At 36.6% G+C, this 22,412-nt stretch overlaps 3 protein-coding genes across 5 annotated transcripts; 2 read left to right on the top strand and 1 right to left on the bottom strand.

The window, feature by feature from the left end:
• Nucleotides 1-871: 871 nt before the first annotated feature.
• On the top strand, nucleotides 872-2,881 carry LOC133287376 (uncharacterized). The gene is made up of 2 exons (XM_061484974.1): nucleotides 872-962; nucleotides 1,234-2,881. Exon 2 carries the CDS (start codon nucleotides 1,377-1,379, stop codon nucleotides 2,718-2,720), a length of 1,344 nt encoding a protein of 447 aa, XP_061340958.1. The 5' UTR covers nucleotides 872-962; nucleotides 1,234-1,376; the 3' UTR covers nucleotides 2,721-2,881.
• A 1,986-nt stretch (nucleotides 2,882-4,867) lies between these two features.
• LOC133287375 (ADP,ATP carrier protein 1, mitochondrial-like) lies at nucleotides 4,868-7,892 on the top strand. 3 transcript variants are annotated; one of them, XM_061484971.1, is made up of 4 exons: nucleotides 4,868-4,962; nucleotides 6,142-6,706; nucleotides 6,931-7,302; nucleotides 7,399-7,892. In XM_061484971.1, the coding sequence occupies exons 2-4, from the start codon at nucleotides 6,191-6,193 to the stop codon at nucleotides 7,678-7,680; spliced, it is 1,170 nt and encodes a 389-aa protein (XP_061340955.1). In that variant the 5' UTR covers nucleotides 4,868-4,962; nucleotides 6,142-6,190; the 3' UTR covers nucleotides 7,681-7,892. The 3 variants fall into 3 exon arrangements, with proteins under 3 accessions (XP_061340955.1, XP_061340956.1, XP_061340957.1); XM_061484972.1 differs by lacking the exon at nucleotides 4,868-4,962 and adding an exon at nucleotides 4,971-5,058; XM_061484973.1 differs by lacking the exon at nucleotides 4,868-4,962 and adding an exon at nucleotides 5,037-5,164.
• Nucleotides 7,893-10,407: 2,515 nt separating this feature from the next.
• LOC133287379 (factor of DNA methylation 4-like) lies at nucleotides 10,408-14,663 on the bottom strand. Its single transcript, XM_061484976.1, has 7 exons — nucleotides 14,307-14,663; nucleotides 14,113-14,178; nucleotides 13,723-14,010; nucleotides 12,858-13,073; nucleotides 12,390-12,567; nucleotides 10,738-10,766; nucleotides 10,408-10,563 (listed from the first exon to the last, which is right to left on the bottom strand). Exons 1-7 carry the CDS (start codon nucleotides 14,409-14,411, stop codon nucleotides 10,408-10,410), a joined length of 1,038 nt encoding a protein of 345 aa, XP_061340960.1. The 5' UTR covers nucleotides 14,412-14,663.
• Nucleotides 14,664-22,412: the final 7,749 nt, after the last annotated feature.

The raw sequence follows: 22,412 nt of genomic DNA on the forward strand, positions 1-22,412 counted from the left end.
GGCTAGTAAAGGCCTGAACTTTTATGTCTAGAATTGATTGTTGGAACCAGACTTGGACTTGTATAAAAGCTCGTTTAATAAAAAAGTCTCAGGCTCCAATTTAAAAGCTCGGCCTTAGAGCCTCTCAAGTTGGCCTAATATATTAATTTTTATTTTTATTTTATATTTTTTATACTACTTGTGATAGCCCTCTCTCTCCTCAATCTATTTTATCCCATTTTATTAATTAAACAGACTTTTTGAATGATTTTGTTTTCTATTATATTGTTTGGATATACATTAAATTTATGAATATTTATGGAATTACTAGTGCTGTTGACTGTATATTTTATTTGGATAAATTTTTGTTGTCTTCTTTTGTTTTAAATAGGCTAAAGAAGGCTTTTATTTTTTGTAAATAAGACAGGCCACAGGCTGAAATTATATTCATAACAGGTAACAGGCTTGATCAGGCTGACATATTTAAACACAGGCTTAGTCTTTTAAGACCAAAGCTCGGCTCGGCTCGGCCCGTTAACACCCTGACTTACACTATGTTCTCCCAGGAGAACATAGTGTAATTTGTAAAAAAAATTTAAAAAAAATTGTAAACAGATCCTTCCTTTTTTTTTTTTTTAATAAACAGATGCTTCTTCTTTTAAAAATAAAGAAAATTGTCTAATAAAATGATGTTTAAATAATGGGAAAAACTATTCTCATATGTTACATGAGATAATTTTTTTCTCCTACATATTCTTTGATAATTGTGCCACCTTCTTCTTTTTATTTTTTCAGCTGTTCCGCGAGTGTATATTTATGACATGAGATAACTTATCTCCGTTATATTAATTATATTAATAAACCCTTAAATAATTTACGAGGAACTCGGTCCCCCAGCCCTCACTAAACAAAAACGCTCTCTCTCTCTCTCTTCTGCTACTGTTGGTGTTTTTACTGTGCTACTGATCATCAGTCATCACCAGGTAATCTCAAACGAGATTTGTAATTCATCTCAGATGTTGTCACTCAATTTTTGCTTCTAATCCCAATGAATATCTGCTTAGACTTTATGCTGGGGATTTCAATTTGTGCTTAACGGTATCTGTTCTTTTCTTCTGTTCACCTCACACATGCATCAGACCAAGCTAGTTGTGATTACTAGTTAATGTGTTTGGTTATTACCTGTTTGCGAATTCTGTGCCTTTTTTTTTGGTTTCTGAGAGGATGTATGATTTTTTTATTTTGGTTTTTCAGTTTTCTGGTGGTGTCAGGCGTAGTCAACTTGAAATAAATACTGTTTCAATCACAACCCAATTCAAATTTCAGTTTCAGTTCTAGCCTCCCCTCTATCATCATCCCAAATTTGAGAATTAGGGTTTGTGTATTGTGTTCCAAGAATGAATAGTTCGGGTTTGGGTGGTGGTTTTTTGTCTGGTCCTGGTGGGGGGATTTTGGACCTGGAATCTCCGTTTCATAGGCACCAACAGACCCAATTAGGTCATCCATCAGTACCTAGTCAACAGCATATGAATATTATGAGTGGTCTGGAAAATGATCACCCAATTGACCTGATTGAAGTGAATGCTGCGATGAATTTGAATAAAGGAAAGGGGATTGTTACTTCTAATCCTGCCAATAGTAATGATTTGAGCGAAGAAGATGAGCCATGCTATGCAGAAGATGGGAATTGCGAGAACTTAGATGGCAGGAAGAGCAAGAAAGGGTCTCCATGGCAGCGAATGAAGTGGACGGACGAAGTGGTTAGGCTTCTTATTGCAGTGGTGAGTTGTGTGGGCGAGGATGGCACAATTGGTGGCATGGATGGTCATAAAAGGAAATACGGGGCTTTACAAAAGAAGGGCAAGTGGAAAACCGTCTCCAAGATAATGATAAGCAAGGGTTGTCATGTCTCGCCACAGCAGTGTGAGGACAAGTTCAATGACTTGAATAAGAGGTACAAGAGGTTGAATGATATACTTGGAAGGGGAACTTGTTGCCAAGTGGTTGAGAATCCTGCACTGATGGATTCCATGCATAACCTGACAGCTAAGGCTAAGGATGATGTTAGAAAGATATTGAGCTCAAAACACTTGTTTTATAAGGAGATGTGTGCCTACCATAATGGGCAAAGGATGTCAAATTGCCATGACCTTGACTTACAGGGTTATGCTCTGGAACTTGGGAGGGACTCAAGAGATAATGATGGCTCTGAGGATGAAGCTGAGGATAACAATGAAAGTGGGGATGATGAGTTGGATAATGAAATTAATATTAATGCACATGGGGATGGAGGGAGGATGCGGGAGCTCCGTGATGGGAATAAATCAAATGAGGAGGATGGCCAATTTTGGCGACAATCTGTTGGGATGGATAACTTTGAGGTTGAAATGGCAAGGGTTTTTCAAGACCCCACGAAGTCATCGTTGGAACGAAGAGAGTGGCTTAAGATACAGATGTTGCAGCTTCAAGAGCAACATGTCAGCTACCAAGCTGAAGCTCTTGAACTTGAGAAACAATGGTTTAAGTGGTTAAGATACCGCAGCAAGAAGGACAGGGAGTTGGAGAGGCTGAGGTTGGAGATTAAGAGAATGAAATTAGAAAATGAGTGCAGAGTTTTGAAACTGAAGCAGAAAGAGCACGAGATAGATTTCAGTATGGCTGAGATGTCCTTAGACCCTGCATCTCTTGGAATCAACAGGCCGCAAGGAAGGGACCACATCAACTTGGGCGGACAGCAGTAGCTCCTTCTCTGGAGGGATTCGGTCATCAATGCTTAAATAATGTATGAAATGAAACCCTATTGTTTAATATGTTTCATAATTGGTTAAAATAGTTGAACTAACATGGTAGGTTATATATTTAGAATTACATTGATTTGAAAATGAATGATATACTTATTTGATCTTGGGTTTTCATTTATATGGTTTTGAAGTGAGTTCGCCAGACATTTCCCTTTTGAATTATCGCCATCTTTAAGAACAAGATATAATGTTATCAATTTTATTTTTTCCCTGCTGCAGCGCTGGGACGTTAGAAACTGAGTAAAGAAGCGTAAATTCATTTTGGAATGTTAAGAAATATTTTTTTTGCCATACTAGTGGCGCTCTTTACCTCATTTGATAATATTATATTGGCATGTGGGATTTTGCCTGACACATAAACGGATGGATGTTGCTCTAAGGAACTTGAGCTTTTATTGATCATCATTGATGTGATTTTAACTTGTATGTCACCAGCTTAATTATGTGCATGTTGCTCTAAGGAACTTGAGCTTTTATTGATCATCATTGATGTGATTTTAACTTGTATGTCACCAGCTTAATTATAACTTTGTTGCATTATGTAGTACATACCGCATGCATGACTTAATTTTTGGCTTTGCGACTGTATATAATACAGAAAAATAATGGTGCAAACTCCGGAAAAAACAGGTTACCGGCAATCCGGCATCCCTGGGCGTGGTTGTATTTTTCCGACCTTATTGTAACTTAGTTACATTAAGTAGCTACATGAAGCATGCATGATCAATTTTAAGCTATGCATTTTTACAGGGAGTTGTTGATTACCCAACTAGTCTAATTTGAGTTCTTTCGAACCCATATATATAAGGGCTGTTCTACGCTCCAAGACGGATGCATTTTTTCTGATAAACCTTCTTGAAGGCTTTTGTTTCCTTTGCTGTGTTTTTGAATGGACGCTTTTCTTTGTTTTGGTCTATGTTTTTTGTCATCAACGGAGTATTTTTATTTGTTCCTTCTCTTTATTATTACTATTATTATTTTGCAGTCAAGCGTAAGTTTTGGACCGGTCAAGAGGATAACATGTTAGCGTGTTTTGTTTTGATTATTTTTGAAGAAATCATTACTTCGTTTAAAAAAAATAAAAAAGTTTAGGTTGTTTTGAATACAAAATTAACTAATTCACTGTTCAAAAAAAAAATTAACTAATTCAAGTATATACTTGTCTTGTTTTTGTGAGTGCATTTTTTTGTTTTAATGTATAAGCCTTGATAGATTATGAATCGTGATATGTGAAATTAGAACCTCTGGTTTATTTGACAGACTTCAAACCTATTTCTGGTTTCCTTTCTCCGTAACTTCTTATCTTTTATTAATTTGCTTAAGAAATAAAATGGGTTGGTGGGACGTGAGAAATCAATACCCGCGTTTTTAAGTATTAATGAATATTGAATCACTTTCTTATTTTTGGGGATTTTTAAGTAGATAATGAATTGAATGATAGAATCGATCAGAAAATTTAGAGCCCGTTTGGATGGTTTTTTTTTCTTCTTCAGAAGTTACTTTTTTATATAAAAAAAAAGCACTTCTCAAAAAAAGTCTGTTTGGATGCCTGGTTATAAAAAAAACAAAAGTCATAAAAAAAAGTCAAAAATTTACTTTTTTCAAAAGCTAAAAATTTTAGCTTTTAAAAAAAGCAGAAGTTAAAAGTCAAATATTTTTTTCAAAAAATAATTTTTTTTTTTAAAATTTAAATAGCTGTAACTTTTATAAAAAGTACTTTTAAAATAAGAAATTAATAAAAAGGACTTTCTTCCTAAGTCAATACAAACAACCTCTTAGTCTATATTGAGAAATTTTACGTGATATATCAAAAGCAGCAATATCATTTAAAAACTATATCATAGAAAAGAATTGTAAGGAAGAAATATATTAAACTGCGAACTTCTTTTCATTCGGATTAATATATTAATCAGCATTTGAAAAGTAAGCACAACCAAAACTGTCCCAAGGTTCCAGGATAATATTTTTGTCAAAATTAGTCCGCTTGAAAAAAGTCTTCTAGAACATGGGAATGTCAATTATCCAACGAACTTTCCTTTCCATTTCTCAATTTGTAGCATTCACACATCCATTCTAAAATGAAAAGTCAACTTGTTGCTCCATCACCGCGGGATTTGTGCCCACCAGTCACCACGCTTTAAAGCCCAGAGATTTATAATAGTATAATTTCATCTTAACTAAGGTAGGAGAAATTGCCTCAAGCCTCGGGACATTTTCATTCAAAAGCTTCTTTTTCAAAGTTTATCCTGTGTTCACATTCCAGAAGCCAAGTCCAAAAGTACAATCTCTTTGTCAGCCTTGTTTGTCATTCTATATAACTCTATGCTTCTCTTTACACCAGCGTTAATGTTTTCTGTGACTTGTTTTTCCTTTTGAGCTCTCGGGTAATGGTTTAAGCTGGTTTGTTTATTTGGATCCATTTATGTTTATTATAAGTCCCTATCTTTACTTGATTGTGTTGCTAATTGATTTTGATCTGTGTTTCCAATTGAAGTCTGGTTTTATCTGCATAAATATTGACATATATGTTTCATCAGATGATCTTTATGCATGGATTTCTATGATAAAGTATTGAGCTGCTGATTGAGGTAGATGTGTGGTAAGGTAATCAATGCGGGTAAAGTATTGGTCTTTAGGGTTTAGCTGGTTTAACATGGTCCAACTGGATTTTTATTTCAATGTTGTAATATATATATATATATATATATATATATATATATTCCGACCGTTGATTTCTGCCAATCAATGGTTATCATTTATTAGGAATTAAATTTATTAATTACTATCAATTCCCAATAAATGATAACCGTTGATTGACGAAAATCAACTGTTGAGATTTAGTGTCAAAAATTTTAAAATTTGACACCGGTGTCAAACGATCCTGTCTTATATATATATATATATATATATATATATATATATATATCGGTTATGTTTATCTCATTTTACATGAGATAAACAACTCTGCTACACACACAAAAAGGGATTGGGTCTCACCACTCTTTTTTCTCTCTCCTCTTGCTTGTGGGTCCAGTTATACTTTTTTTCCTACAATTTGCCTCTCTAGGTAGGTGGCTTACTTAAAAGAGGCAAATTGCTTGTTTGACCAGATAAAAAGTTGGTTGCTTAGGAGTATAGAAGTTGAACTCGACTGCATGTATGATTGGTATAAAAACAAAAGTGCTTGGAATATTCGGTTTCAGTCACCTTGTTGGAATGCTAAGGACCTTGATTTCATTGCATGATAATTAGTTAATTACATGTTAATTGGAATTCCGTGTTACTCTTGAACTCTCAAATAACCAAGGTCTTGATTTCATTTAAGTCCATAAATAGCTTAACATAATTTGTTTTGTTGCAGTTTATAGTGGGGTTAATACTTAATAGTAATACCAAGCACTCAAGCAGTGATGGCTGATAGGCACCAGTACCCAACAATCGTACAAAAGTTTTCTGGGCAGATTCATTTGAGATCCACCATTTCCCCACATGTTGCAACTTATTATGGAGATTTGAAAGGGCTTGCTCAATTTCAGCAACAGTTTTCATTCAATAATTTTTCAAACGCAGGGTTGCAGTGTCCTGTTATGCCTGCATGCAAAGCTACAAGTAATATGCATTCTGTAGGTTCAGCTGCTTCACCCGTGTTTGTCCAATCCCCATCAGAGAAAAAGAAAGACTTTTCAAGCTTTGCTACTGATTTTCTCATGGGTGGAGTTTCTGCAGCAGTGTCCAAGACTGCAGCTGCTCCAATTGAGCGTGTAAAGCTTCTGATTCAAAATCAGGATGAGATGATTAAGGCTGGTAGGCTATCCGAACCTTACAAGGGCATTGGAGATTGTTTTGGAAGAACAATCAAAGATGAAGGATTTGTTGCATTATATAGAGGGAACACTGCCAATGTTATCCGTTACTTCCCAACACAGGTTTGTAATTGAACACTATAAAATCATTAGGGTCATTCACTCTATCATTCACTCTTCAAGCCTGGATATGTTAGAAAAATATAAAACGATTAATATAGCTTCATCTATAAGTTTAAGCTTTTGGTTAAATACTTAGGGTCATTCCTTCAATTGTTTCATGTACTTGAACTTTGCATTGTCCCTTAGCTTTGTGTTTATTAGGCCTATGTCAAATTCTTTTACAGGCCCTGAACTTTGCATTTAAAGACTACTTTAAGAGTCTATTTAGCTTCAAGAAAGACAGGGATGGATACTGGAAATGGTTTGCAGGTAACTTAGCATCTGGTGCTGCAGCAGGAGCTTCATCATCAATCTTTGTTTATTCATTGGATTATGCTCGAACCCGCCTTGCCAATGATGCCAAAGCTGGAAAAAAGGGTGGAGAGAGGCAATTCAATGGTTTGGTCGATGTCTACAAGAAAACTCTTAAATCTGATGGTATTGCTGGTCTCTACCGTGGCTTCTACATTTCTTTAGTTGGAATCACTGTCTACCGTGGTTTATACTTTGGAATGTATGATTCTTTGAAGCCAGTGCTCTTGGTCGGAACATTGCACGTGAGACATTACCCTTTTTAAGTTCACCTTAGTTCTAATATTGCTTGTTTCATTTGTTTAAGGTTTTTTCTGTTTTTTTTTCCCCCAAAATTTCAGGATAGTTTCTTAGCTAGCTTTGCTCTTGGATGGCTCGTTACTACTGGTTCTAGCGTTGCTTCCTACCCATTTGACACTGTTCGTAGAAGAATGATGATGACATCAGGTGAAGCTGTCAAGTACAAGAGCTCTTTCGATGCATTCTCGCAAATTGTCAAGAATGAAGGTCCTAAATCTCTCTTCAAGGGTGCTGGTGCAAACATCCTTCGAGCAGTCGCAGGTGCTGGTGTGCTTGCGGGATATGACAAACTTCAGGTGCTTATGCTGGGAAAGAAGTATTGACGTCTTACCCATACAGCACAAGATGGTGATGAAAAAAATAAAATAGAATCTAAGACACTTAGATATTTATTTCTGTCAATTATTACATTTTTGCATAACATATATAGTTTCATCACAGTACAACTTTTAATCATTTCTCCTCTTTGAGAAATGGTATAGATTTTGTAATTTTGATTACCCGAATAATGCTATCTTGCTTGTTGAGGTGCCTTGCCTCATTTACCCTAAATTCGTCTTGATTCTTGTTTTAGTGTAGAGGTTTGAGCATTCTTGGACTAAATCTAGTGTGCCATTGTAAATCTATTGTGCCATTGTACTGGTATAACAAGAAGTGGCTAATGATTTGGTTATAATTGGGCACCTAAACTTTTATATTATTTTACTTTAAATTCCATAGTTTTAAATTGATTTGATTTGCTTTGTATGTTTTACGATAAGGAATGATATTCAATGTAATAAAATGACATTTAGTAAAATAACGATCACGTATTCCTGTTAAGATATTTAAAGGAGTAAATCTTTGGTAGTATCCACTTAGGTACTCCTTTTTTCTAAGAGTGGATTTTTTTTTTTCCATTTGAACCCAACTTTTAATTTGTATTACAATCTAAGTTTCAAAACCTTTTTTCCGTTTCAACGAAAATTTGTTCTATTTAAAGACGATGAAGTGGATAAAAGTTTTTATTTTCTTATTTAGAAGTTTTAATGAAAGGGAATGGAATGATAAGAATGGTAATTTTCTTTTATTATACTTTTTTTTCCAACACAATGTAATGAAAGAGTAATTTTATGAGTTATTTTATTTATTTATTTATAAATAAGGAGAGACTTAGACCGATCAAGATAGTTAAAATTGAAATTTTATGTAAAATTAAGAGAGAGAGAAAAAACGTAAAACATAAAATTATAATGTAAAAAAATCATAAAAATATAAAAGTATTTTGGAATATTAATAAAATTATTTTTGATGAATTTTTTTTATAAAAACATAAAATTATAATAATAAATCAAGATTTTGATGCAGTACATAAATTAAAAATTACATAAACACTGTTTGAAACATAAAAAAAATCACTAAGCCTATCAGCACTTAAGAACTGTTCAATGTTTCGAGGTATCTGACGGTGGAGTTATTTTATCTTCACCTCATAATTTAAAGGGAAAAATAGAGAAGGTACGAAGCGAAATGAAAGTGGTAAAATCGGAACAGGTGCGTGCGATGCAGCTGATCATTGTTCCTGAAAGGAGTGCGTGAAGGTGAAGAGAGGCAGTTACAAACCAGAAACAATTCAAACAAAGCCATTCATTTGTCTCGCACCAAAAGAGATCTAAGGTCGTTGGTTTCCTCGTATTCGTTCCATCCAATTGATCTTTTTCTTCTTCTATTCATCTCATCCGAATCTTATCATCGTTTATCTTCACTCTTCACCAATCACAATTATCTGCTTTTGGTGCGTTACGTTAGTTACTAACCTCGCATTGTTCTCTGCTGCTAGAATAATCGGAACTGCGAGACTTAAAGTGATTCTTTGCTTCCGTCCGTCTAACCAGGTATTCGTGGTTGATTTTTGGTTTCTTCCTTAGAGATCGAAGATTTCAGTTTTTGTTTTATGCTATCTTTGAATCATAAACGAACACATTATTGAATCTTGAGTATAAGTTTGTTGCATAACTAACTGGCTAAGAAATTATCAGAAGTGTAAATAAGCCACCGCAGAACCTTTATGCCCTAGTATTTAGTTAAAAGGGGCAAGGAAGCATGTTCTCAATGACCATTAGTCATGACCTTCGCCTATAAAGTGGAGGAAGATATTTTAGGGCATCTTTGGTGCACATGATAGGATAAGGCTTGATAGTATAAGATCTGATTTGATTAAATTTTAATACTATTCATCGTTTTGACACATGATATTGTATAAGATAATATATTCTATAATACCAGATAGAATACAAATAAATATTCTTGACAAAAATACCTTTTAATAAAATTTTTATAAATATCTCATATGATATTAATTTTTATAAAAATCTATTGTAATTGTATAATTTGATAGAAAAAAATTTCTATATTCCCTACAGTGCTGATTAAACAAATTATATAAAAGTCACAATAGAATACATAATTGAAACACAAAAGTATATAATAACTTTCAACAAATTAAAATATAAAATTACATAACTTTAAGTTACAATTTAAATTTAAATACAAAAGATAGCCAGTCATCATAAGATTCATAACATTACATATTACAGCATCCTTATTCCCCAACCTTTCAGAGTATAGATCAACCAAAGCAGTACTAGCCACCAGATCAGGTTCTACCCGCATGTATCCATGGATACTCTTTCCTTCACATAAATAATTCAAGTTGGCACAAGAAAGAATTGCATTGGCTAAGGTTAACAAATCATCTTTCTATGCATCATTTGACAAAAAAGGCCAAAAGCTTCTAAAGCCTGTCCATTATGAAGATAATCTATTATCAAAGTGTTCCAAGAACCAACCGTTGTAGTATCCATCTTGCCAAAAATAAAGTCAGCCATCCTTAAATCCCCACATTTATGATACATATCGAGGAGGGCTGTCTCAAAAATCTCATCCAACAAGCCATTTTTTTTTCTAATGGCATAGCCATGCATTGCACGAGCTTCTTGCAGGGATCCCAATTTCACTGCTGTATGCAGTAAGCTCACTAATGTTAGTCGATTGGGATGCAGTTGTTTCTCCTACATTGAGTAAGCAATCCGGAAGGCCCCATAAGCACATGAGCCCCCACAGTGAGCATAGGCAGTAATCATGGACGAATAAGCCACAAGATCTTTGTTGGTAGTTTCGTCAAACACCTTATATACATCCTCAATTTTCCCATACTGGGAATATAACTGAATGAGAGAAGAACCCACAAAACAATCAGAGTTCAAATTAAGCTTTAAGGAATCAACATGGACCCCTCTTCCACATTAGAACCTCCCTAAAGCAACACAACTTTTCAAACAAAACGTAATGGTTGAGCCACACAAACCAAATTTCCATTGCTCCAAATACCGATAGAGAACCTCACCATAGTGACCGTTGGTAACATACCCTGCAAGTACAGAAAGGATTTCATGTGTTGCTATAGAGAAATTGAACAACATCTATTCTCTTGTGTGTTCCAAATCCTCTCTCTCTTTCTTGTCCCCGCCGAGCTTTTCAGGTACGTCGATCGCCGATCGCAAGGTCGACTAGTCCGTCACAGAGTTGAACAGCAAGTCCCCACCAATGTTGTCTCCGAAGCCTGCCGCACCGGCGTGTTGCTGCCGTCTCCGTTAAATGGGGGAAGGGGAAGAAAGGGGATGAAGAAGGAAAAAGGGTAGAAGGGGAAGGAAGGGATTAACTTAATACATCAATACCTTATCATGTCTAATCCCACCTCCCTAGACTTGATTGACTTATACATCATTTTGATGTATTAAAGGGTCTTGGTGTATAAGCTTATTCTATACTATGGTTACACCAAACAATTGAAAATGTTATAATGTATAGTATAAGCTTATACTATCAGGCCTTATACATCACACCAAACACGCTCTAAGGGTTCGAAGTTGGAAGTATAAACTTCTTAGATTTGATTTAATTTTTTTAACTTTTACTCACATTAATATCATTTTTATTTATTGTAGGAATTACTTGAGGTTGTTGGAATTGAGAGCCGCGGTCTCTCCCAATAACAGACCTCCTTGCTTCCAGTTTCAAAGTGCAAGTGTGGCTTCTTCTTGAGGAAAAGTCACGAGATGAGAGGTAGTGTTTGGATTTTAAGACAATGTTTCTGTTTTTCCAATATAATTGTTTTTTTTTCCTTCACCATTCAGTCATTATGTTCATTTTCTTTTCATGAGTCTTGCTTTCAAAATCGTTGCGTCTCTGCCTTGTGAAGTTTTTCATTAACTCTAATTCACAGCTGACTAATTGCCCTTGAAAAAAATTCTTTTTTCTTTGAGAACCAAATTTATGTTTAGGGATTAGAAATTGCTGCTAGTAAGTTTGTTCCATAGGTCTAATTTTAATCAGAATTATATGTCTTCTTGGCTCTGCTGAAATACTACGTTGTTTAGCCTTCTTAGAATAAAGGTTAAGAAGGATAAGTTGCCGATCATAATCCTCCACAATAGAACAGACCATGGGTCCTTAGATTGCAGCTCACTTGGAAAGTATACTAGATGCATTAGTAATGGATACAGGCAGGTGGATCATTGTGAATTTGTAAATGCACAGGCAATAAATGAACAAATTTACCATCACTTATGGACCAAAAATCTAACGCTTCCTGTCTCACATAATCTTTAAATGAGAACAAACTGCATAATCCGGAAAAAGCACACCGTTCTTCCTCCCTGATCTCTATTCAACGTAAATATGATAAAATTACATGAATTATATTAAAGATACTTTTTATTGCTAATGAAGATATTTAGAGATCTAAATAAAATAACTATATAATATCTGCTCCAAATAAAAATATCCATATATAATATGATATGTAGTATTATAAGTAACAGTCACGTTATGATCTAACATTTGCATTATATTTCTGAACTAAATCCGATTACGTTAGAACAAGAATTTAAATTGAAGTTCTGCATATCAGTTCTAATTCAAACCACCTAAATGAAGCCCCGCTTTTTCCTTTGTTTTAACGATTCCCATTGCTTGATTATATGTGAAATACCCTCTTTCAACGAAGCCCTCCTTCCTTCCTTAAAATTCCATAGCTCCGGTAATGGATATCTACCACTGGGGTTGTACTCATTCAACTCCATCAGAGCTGTAGCCACCACTCCAAAGACCTCATCACCAAACTCATCTTTTAAAGTTCTTAGTTTTTCATCTTCTTCATCTAAAATTTCCTGCATATCCAACATATATCTAGGTCATGGTCCGTGTACGGAGCATCAGGGAAAGAAAAATTCCAATCAAGTGCTAAAGAGATGACCAGCACCTTGCTCTGACAATAGATCCTTAAAACAACACTTACAACATACCTTGCTTTGTAACTATTACGAAGTGATATATTGCGTTTTTTAAATATTTCTTAGCATGTATAATAAGGCAATCAGGTGTTCACAATTAAAATGACCACAATAGATAAAAAAGATGACGTCCATTTGAACACATGTAAGTCTTAAAGTCATTGTACCTTGGGGTTTCCTTCTTTATCTGATACAATTTTAAATGGATGCCAGCTTGGATCTCTAAGATAAGCCTCCCACTGTGAGCACAACTCCACAGCTCTCACATTCACTTCATCATCAGAAAATTTTCTCTTAGCTGCTTTCACAAACAGCTTACTATCAAGCTCCCCCATTCTTTTCACACCAATAAAAGCCCGAGTCCTCTTTGTCTTCCCTATGCTCTGCGAACAAGGAAATTAGATTACTTGAAAATACAAACAACTAAACCATGGTAGCACACAACAACAAGCTAACTGACCTAATTCAACCAATTTTTACCTAAAATGTTAAACCTTATAGATTAAAATCATCTCCTTTGGACACAATTGTATGGCAAATCGACAAAGGAGAACCAAGCAACCACATGATTCACAGAATAGGATTGAACCATTAAAAAACCTAAATTCCTTAAATATAGAAACAGGAGCAAAAACACAGTATATAAAGCATTTGCATTGCAAATACGTGCAACCAGATTGCTATAAGTTATTATAGCAAATCACCTATGTCAGTGTACCCTGAATATGACTCCAACTGCATGATTAGAATGTTCACAAATTACAAGATCATGTAGACTACTAAACATGAAACACTCTGTTATAATGAATATATTAGCAGTTATATGTCAATTAAAAAATGCAAACAACCTTGTATGTGTGGTAAGGTTTACGACATATTTTATACAAATACAGCCCTCTCTATTCTGGTTTTGAAAATGATTAGTTGGAGAAGACCTTCCAAAGTTGATTTTCAGACCATTGGATGAGTTAAAGCCTATACACATAATCACATCGAAGAGAGTCACATTTATGTATGGAAAAATATATATACACTTATTAATTCCTTGCGAGCATCTTGCAACTCGTCATTGGTTGTACGCTCCTTGACAATAAGAGTTTGTTGAAGTTCTTTCATTGCTTCCAATTCCTCCTCATTATCCTGCAGAACCAATTTAGTTGCATCCATTTTTTTCTTCTCGTCCACATCTTCATCCTCCTCCATGTGTTTCATTACTTGAAGAGCTCCTCTCAAGTGCTCAATCTCCAATTGCAATGCTTGTTTGGCATCGAGTTCTCTTTGTAGTTCATGAATTTTTTTATGCAGTTTCTTCTTTTCTTTCTGCAACACTTAGCCTCAAAATGATCAAGTCAGAATTTAAATCTTTAAATGATACATGTAACTGAATTAACTACTGTAGATACAAGAAAATGGAAGTCGTGCCTTTTGTTCTTGAGCCAACATCACTTTCTCATCAGCCTTGTTTTGCACCATTATTGCCATCTCATTCTGCAAACAACAAAGATGAAGATCAAAGTCCACCAGTCTTAAAATTATTAAAATAAGAGGGGGTGGTGTTTGGAATTTGACACAATTGACTAGCTTATCTATAAATTTACACAGGCAAAATAGATTACATTTTTCTTCTTGAGATCTAGCTCCTTTTCTTCATTTTCATTTTGTGCTTGACGCTTTTGCAGATCCTTCTCACGATTCTCCAGTTCTTTCTTCCGTGCAATCATTCTTCAAGTCTATATAATGTCTATGCTCGTAGTACTTCAAGTCAGACGTTCTGCTTGCAGGGATAGTTGTACGATGAAGTAGAACATCACATATAGGGGTGTGCAAAAAAACTGGTTCACTTGCCCTGCCCTTGATCCAACCTTGACCCGACCCATAAATACTCATATTTTTTGAACTGGTTTAAATACTGACCCACTTTTATTTGGGTCAGGTTTAGACCTGACTCGTTTTAATATTGACCCACTGACCCAAAACTTGACTCATACCCATTATGTGAAAAAAAAAATCACAATTACATTAAAAGAAAAGTTTTAATGTAAAACAATTACGTCAAAATTTTTTATGAAAAATATTTTCATAAAAATTTTCGCAAAAATTTTTGACAGAAGAGTTTTAACGTAAAACAATTACGTCAAATTTTTTTATGAAAAATATTTTCATAAAAATTTCCGCAAAAATTTTTGACGAAAAATATTTTAATCAAAATTTGTGACTAAAAACATATAGGTAAAAAAATTTGACGGAATATTTTTTTTGTCAACTTTTTTTACGGAATCTAAATCTCGTCAAAATATTTCACAAAAAAATATATTCATAAAAACTTTCGACGAAAAAATTTCCGTCAAGTTTTTTGATAAAGAATATATCCATCAAAATTTTCAACGGAACACATTTCTGTAAAAAAAATTCTTAAAATTTTTTGACAAATATTTCGATAAGAAATTTTGAAAGAAAAATTATTTTGTCTAAATTCTTTAGAGAATCTCAATTTCGTCGAAAGTTTCAAATGAAACATTTTCCTCAAAACAATTTTCATTAAAAATTTCGACGAAACACATTTCCATCAAAAAATTTCGACGGAAAAAAATTTCATTAAAATTCTTTACATATTTCAATTTTCGGCGATAATTTTAGATGGAAATGTTTTCGTCATCAAAAAATTTTGACGGCAAAAAATTCATCAAAATTCTATACAGATTTCAAATTTAGGCAAAAGTTTTCGACCGAAACATTTTCATCATCAAAAAATTTTGACAGCAAAAAATATTGACGACAAAAAATTTCATCCAAATTCTTTACAGATTTCAAATTTCGGCGAAAGTTTTCGACGAAAATATTTTCGTTATCAAAAAATTTTGACGGCAAAAAATTTCATCAAAATTCTTTACAGATTTCAAACTTTGGCGAAAGTTTTCGACGGAAACATTTTCGTCATCAAAAAATTTTGACGGCAAAAAAATTCATCAAAATTCTTTACAGATTTCAAATTTCGGCAAAAGTTTTTGACGAAAAAATTTTCGTTAAATTTTTTAACAAAAAAAAAAATATCGTCGAAATTTTTAGCGAAACACATTTCAATCGAAAATTTTCAACTAAATATTTTCGTCAAGTTTTTTGATAAAAAATTTCCATCCAAATTTTCAGCGAAACACATTTCTATAAAAAAATTTCGTAAATTTTTTTGACAAAAAAAATATTTTGACGAAAAAAATATTATGTTAAAATTCTTTAGAGAATCTAAATTTCGTCGAAAGTTTCAAATGAAACATTTCCCTCGAAATAATTTTCGTCAAAATTTTCGTCAAAACATGTTCCCATCGAAATTTTGAACGAAAAACATTACGTCAAATTTTTTGACAAAATTCTTTTTTTGTTTAAAACATTTGATGGAAGAAATAATTTTCGTCAAAATTGTTGACGGAAACTAAATTTCAATAGAAAATTTTTTTTTGTAAAAATTTCGACGAAAAAATAATTTTGTAACGAAATTTTCGTCTTTTGCAACGTAAAAATTTGGACAAAATTTTGTGAGAAAACCAAGTCAAAAACGGGTCAGGTAAGATTTGACCCAGTTCAAAAACCAAGTCAGACCCACTTCAGAAACCAAGTCAGGTCAGATCCAAACTGGTTCTGAACTAGTTCAACAAAATCCAATCCAAGTCAGACCTGACTTGGATCAAATTAAAGCGGGTCGGGTCAAAATATCTGACCTATAAAAACCAAGTTGGGTCGAGTCGGACAAAAACCTGACCCGACCTGACCCATGCATAGCCCTAATCACATATAAACTTAACCAGTGTTATGAAACCCGGACCGACCTGGCCGGGTCGACCTGGGAACCGGTAAACCGGTCATATAACCGGTCCGGTTGAAGCAACAGACCGGTTATGCATCAGAACCGGTGCGACCCGGTACGAACCGGCCGGTTTTCATGGAAACTGGTGACCCGACCCAGTTCAAAAACCAAGTCAAAAACGGGTCAGGTAAGATTTGACCCAGTTCAAAAACCAAGTTAGACCCACTTCAGAAACCAAGTCAGGTCATATCCAAACTGGTTCTGAACTAGTTCAACAAAATCCAATCCAAGTCAGACCTGACTTGGATCAAATTAAAGCGGGTCGGGTCAAAATATCTGACCTATAAAAACCAAGTTGGGTCGAGTCGGACAAAAACCTGACCCGACCTGACCCATACACAGCCCTAATCACATATACACTTAACCAGTGTTATGAAACCCGGACCGACCTGGCCGGGTCGACCTAGGAATCGGTAAACCGGTCATATAACCGGTCCGGTTGAAGCAACGGACCGGTTATGCATCAGAACCGATGCGACCCGGTACGACCCGGCCGGTTTTCAAGCTTACCAATTCCAATGAGCTACTCAAGCTCCATAGCTTGTTCAAGCGGTTGATCACTCACGGTCGGTCCAAATGTCTCAATCTTAGACATCATTAGGACACAATCAATCATTCAACTCACCAATTGTTCAACATGCTAGAATACTAACCAATCCAAGCATGAACTTTCCAATATTATGAACAATTATCAAATGACTATCTAGGCTCATTTCCACCGATTAAATGTCATTCCTAGCATTTCTTACAACATGCACTAAATCTCATTCTTCCTAGAACATAGCAAATTCAACTACATTTCATCAAAATCCCAATTTACTATTCATAAATCCTAACTCATGCAAATTTCAAGGAATCATGAGGTTCAAGGGTTAGAATCTTACCACCAATGGTCACACAACCAAAGATTGATGGCTCCTCAAGCTTCAATGGAGGTAGAAACTCTCAAAACCCCAATTTTCACCAAAGGGCCGAATTTTTGAGAGGTAATATCTCTCTCCACAATGCTCCCCACTCAAAACAAAGCTAGGATTATGAAAGAGGGCGAGATTCTAAGCGATTTAGGCTTTTGAATCATCCAAAACCATCAAGGTTTGATCTCTCTCTCTCTTCCTCCCTTCCTTCCTCTTCTTTCTCCTTCTTCTTCTCCTTCTTTGTTTTCTGGCGACGGGACTTGGGGGAAATGGGGGTCATTTGGTAGCTTAAGTCACTTAACATAGGTTAAGTGGCTTTAAGCGGGTATTGGTTTGTCTATCTATTCAACTCCAATAATTACCAAACTTTACCCAAAAGTCTGGAATATTATTCTAGGAATGTTACTATTTTTATTTTTATATTTTGGGTACTTTTGCCAGTACCCATTTATACCCCTTAATTTTCACTGAGTACACTTTTTAACTCCAAAGTGACTCAGATTCATTTAATTTAGCATTATACTTAATTTTACTCACTAAAACATGTTTAATTAATTAATTACACTTGATTTACTAATTAATTAAGTTGGTCTATTATAATCACCCCACCTTTTAGCGATTTTGTCCGCAAAATCAAGAACGTACATGTCCTTAAACTCAGGATATTGCCGGAGAAGCTCATCTTCCCGCTCCCAAGTGGACTCTTCAGGCGTCCTTCCTTCCCATTGGACTTTCACCATAGGAATAGATTTATTTCTCAGCTTTTTCTCATCTCTTTCGAGTATCTTCAGTGGCCCAATAGGAGTCTTCAAATTCTCCCGGATCTCAACATTATCAGGTTGAACCACATGAGAAGGATCAGCTACGTATCTCCTCAGCTGAGAAACATGAAACACATCATGCAAATTTGCTAATTGCGGAGGTAAGGCAAGCTGGTAGGCAACCGGTCCCACCCTACGAAGAATCTGGTAGGGTCCAATAAATCTCGGACTCAGCTTCCTCACTCCAAGGGCTCGTCCCACACCCGTAACCGATGACAGCTTCAGGAACACATGATCTCCCTCCTCAAACTCTAGAGGTCGATGCTTGAGATCGTAGTAACTTTTCTGACGGTCCTGAGCCTTTTTCAGACGATCCTTAATCATTTTAATCTGCTCAGTAGTCTCCTGAACAAAATCCAATCCAAACCGCTCTGTGTCTCCAACCTCTGACCAACAAGTAGGTGTCCTACACCTGCGACCATACAAGGCCTCGTAGGGAGCCATACCCAGACTAGCATGAAAACTATTATTATACGAAAACTCAACCAGCGGGAGATATCGATCCCATGCAGTACCCTGCTCCAGGGTGCAAGCCCTCAGCATATCCTCCAACGTCTGAATGGTCCTCTCAGTCTGACCATCCGTCTGTGGGTGATAAGCAGTGCTCAGTCTCAACTGAGTGCCAAGAGCCTCCTGCAATGCTCCCCAGAAGCGAGAAGTGAACTTCGGGTCCCGATCACTAACAATGCTTTCAGGCACCCCATGAAGCCTCACAATCTCCTTCACATAGAGCCTAGCCAATCTCTCCGCAGAGAAATCTACCCGAACTGGCAAAAAGTGTGCGGATTTTGTCAATCTATCCACAATCACCCATATAGAATCATAACTAGCCTGTGTTCGCGGCAATCCCACTACGAAATCCATGGAGATACTCTCTCATTTCCATTCAGGAACATCCAGAGGTTGCAACATACCAGAAGGCTTTTGATGCTCAATCTTTACCTTCTGACAAATGAGACACTTAGAGACAAATTCGGCAATATCTTTCTTCATACCAGGCCACCAGAAATTCATCTTTAGGTCCTGATACATCTTTGTAGCTCTCGGATGAACTGTAAAATGACCCTTATGAGCCTCTGTCATCACTTCTTCCGCCAACTGCCTAGGTACAACTACACGACCCTGATATAATAGTATACCCTCATCATTGCAGGATACACCACTCTGACCTTTTAGTCGTCTAGCGCTTTCATTTTGCAGCTGGGCTTCTTTGATTCTGGTCATCAGTTCATTCTCAATGCTCGTGATTTCAAAGCCACAAATTTTACATGGAAAGATTTTAGATAATTGAATATCTCTGAACCTCTCTATCACATCATAATCTCTGATCATCATGCTTGATATACTCACGGATTTTCGGCTCAGTGCATCCGCTACAACATTAGCCTTACCAGGATGATATTTCAATTCAAAATCATAGTCCTTTAGGAACTCGGTCCACCGTCGTTGTCTCATATTCAGCTCCTTCTGATCAAACAAGTATTTCAAACTCTTGTGATCGCTGAATATTGCAAATTGCATTCCATACAAGAAATGCCTCCACTGCTTCAACCCAAAAACAATTGCAGCAAGCTCAAGGTCATGGGTTGGATAATTTTCTTCATGCGGTTTCAACTGCCTCGATGCATAAGCTACCACCCGCCTATCTTGCATCAGCACACATCCCAATCCCTTCTTGGACGCATCGCTGTATAGCTCAAATTCACCTTCCGGGTCGGGAAGTACTAACACCGGAGCGGTCGTCAGTTTCTCCTTAAGGCTCTGAAAGCATTCTTCACATTCTTGTGTCCAAACAAATGGAGTATCCTTCCGGGTCAAACGGGTCAATGGCAACACCATGGCTGAAAATTCTTTAATGAATCTCCGGTAATAACCAGCCAAACCCAGAAAACTTCTTATCTCTGTTACTGTCTTGGGTCTCTCCCAATCAACAACTGCCTCTATCTTGTTAGGATCAACCGCTACTCCCTCAGCAGAGATAACGTGACCCAGAAATTGCACTTGAGAAAGCCAAAACTCACATTTAGAAGGCTTTGCATATAACTGTTTCTCTCTGAGAATTTGCAACACAGTTCTCAAGTGACCTTCATGCTCTTCCTTACTCTTCGAATATATCAGGATATCATCAATAAACACAATCACGAATTGATCCAGAAACGGCTTAAATATGCGATTCATGTAATCCATAAACACCGCAGGAGCATTAGTGAGTCCAAATGGAATTACTTGATACTCATAATGTCCATATCTAGATCGGAAGACAGTCTTCGGAATATCTTCCTGCCTAATTCGGATTTGATGATAACCCGACCTCAAATCAATCTTTGAGAAAACACAAGCACCCCTCAACTGATCAAGCAAATCATCTATGCGAGGGAGAGGATACTTGTTCTTAATAGTAACCTTATTCAGCTGACGGTAATCAGTGCATAATCTCATGCTATCGTCCTTCTTCTTAACAAATATGACTGGTGCTCCCCACGGGGACACACTTGGCCGGATAAACTGCTTAGCCGAAAGCTCTTCAATATGCTTCTTTAACTCGGCTAATTCCGGTGGTGACATCCTATACGGAGCCAGAGAGATAGGCCCCACACCAGGCAATAGATCAATCGTGAACTCAATCTCTCTATGAGGCGGAAGTTGTGGAATTTCATCTGGAAACACATCCACAAACTCCCTCACCACGGAAATAGTGCCAATCTCCTCATGACTTCCGCCTACTAAACCCCCCACAAAGACATATCCCAATGCCCCGGCCCTCAAAGCCTTTCTAACCTGCAACACAGATAGATATGGGGAAGAACTAGTAGCAGAATCATCAGCATCAAGCACAATCCTTTTACCACAGCAGTCTATCATAGCACAGTTCTTTGACAACCAGTCCATACCCAAGATAACTTGAAGGCTGATCATAGGTAAACAAATAAAATCCAGCACGTAATCTCGGCCTTCATATTTGAATTCGACATCTTTACACAACGCGGATGTATAACACTCCTCTCCAGTAGCTGTAACCACTTTCATTGGAGGGCGAATGTCATACATTTGCAAATTTAGACCAACGGCCATAAAATCAGACATACAGGAGTGTGTAGCTCCTGAATCAAACAACACTTCAACATCCATATTATCAATGTAAATTGTACCTTTCACTAGATTCGGAGCCTTCTCCGATTGTTGACGGTCCATGGTATATACTCTACCAACCGTCTGAGACTCTAGCATAGGTTGAACAACAGAGACCGGAACAGCAGTAGCTTGAACTGCCATAGTCCTTGCTTCGTTCTGAGGACACTGCCTGGAGTAGTGACCAGATCTTCCACATTTAAAGCAAATCACCTCACCAGTAGCACATGGACCCCTATGCTCTTTGCCACATCCCTTGCACTTGGGGGGAGGTCCTCTATCAACAAACTTCTTCTGAGTACCGGGTTTTTTGAACAAGTCAAAGGGCTTATTCGCATTCAGCTTCTTGCCTTGCACCTTCCTGTTCTTCCAATAACCTGAGCCCGTTGCTTTATTGGAACTAGGTGCCTGGGCCTCAGAAGACTTCTTGGTTTGGGACACCTTATACACTTCCTCCACCTTTCTACACTGGTTTACAAACCGACTGAACTCTCGGATGTCACAATTTGACATCTTCCGAGACATCTTCTCATTAAGACCCCATTGGAACTTGGAGGTCATTTCAGCCGAGGTGGGTAAGGCTCGCCCATAGTTGGCGTATTTCACCAACTCATTGAATTTTGAGAAGTATTGGTCAATAGACATCGACCCTTGTTTGAGATCGTTATACTCATTCTGCTTTTGTTCCCTAGCCTCTCTAGGGAAGTAGTTATCCAAGAACAATGTCTCGAATAACCGCCATGTGACTTCCCGACCTTCAGCTTCTAATGGCTGCACGGTGTTTGTCCACCAATCTTCTGCTTCCTCTTCCAGCATATAAACAGAGTAAGCCAACTTCATTGCGTCAGGGCACCTCATCACCCTGAATATCTTCTCCATCGCTTGGAGCCATTTTGCAGCCGCCATTGGCTCATAACCTCCCTTAAAAGAAGGAGGTTTATGTTTTCGGAAAGCCATCAATCTCCTTTCCTCCATTTCATGATCACCGACACATTTTCA

Source organism: Gastrolobium bilobum, unplaced genomic scaffold (assembly GCF_033153095.1).
Source record: "Gastrolobium bilobum isolate Gb01-03AN ecotype WA unplaced genomic scaffold, APGP_CSIRO_Gbil_v1 utg35772, whole genome shotgun sequence".
In the NCBI taxonomy this organism is placed as follows: Eukaryota; Viridiplantae; Streptophyta; class Magnoliopsida; order Fabales; family Fabaceae; genus Gastrolobium; species Gastrolobium bilobum.

Coding starts and splice junctions, on each gene's coding strand:
- LOC133287376 (XM_061484974.1), top strand. CDS start 1,377: ATGAATAGTTCGGGTTTGGGTGGTGGTTTTTTGTCTGGTCCTGGTGGG.
- LOC133287379 (XM_061484976.1), bottom strand. CDS start 14,411: ATGATTGCACGGAAGAAAGAACTGGAGAATCGTGAGAAGGATCTGCAA. Junction 14,179..14,306: donor TAGATCTCAAGAAGAAAAAT/GTAATCTATTTT, acceptor TGTTGTTTGCAG/AATGAGATGGCAATAATGGT. Junction 10,564..10,737: donor CCAACGGTCACTATGGTGAG/GTTCTCTATCGG, acceptor TCTCTCATTCAG/TTATATTCCCAGTATGGGAA.
- LOC133287375 (XM_061484971.1), top strand. CDS start 6,191: ATGGCTGATAGGCACCAGTACCCAACAATCGTACAAAAGTTTTCTGGG. Junction 6,707..6,930: donor TCCGTTACTTCCCAACACAG/GTTTGTAATTGA, acceptor ATTCTTTTACAG/GCCCTGAACTTTGCATTTAA. Junction 7,303..7,398: donor TCTTGGTCGGAACATTGCAC/GTGAGACATTAC, acceptor CCAAAATTTCAG/GATAGTTTCTTAGCTAGCTT.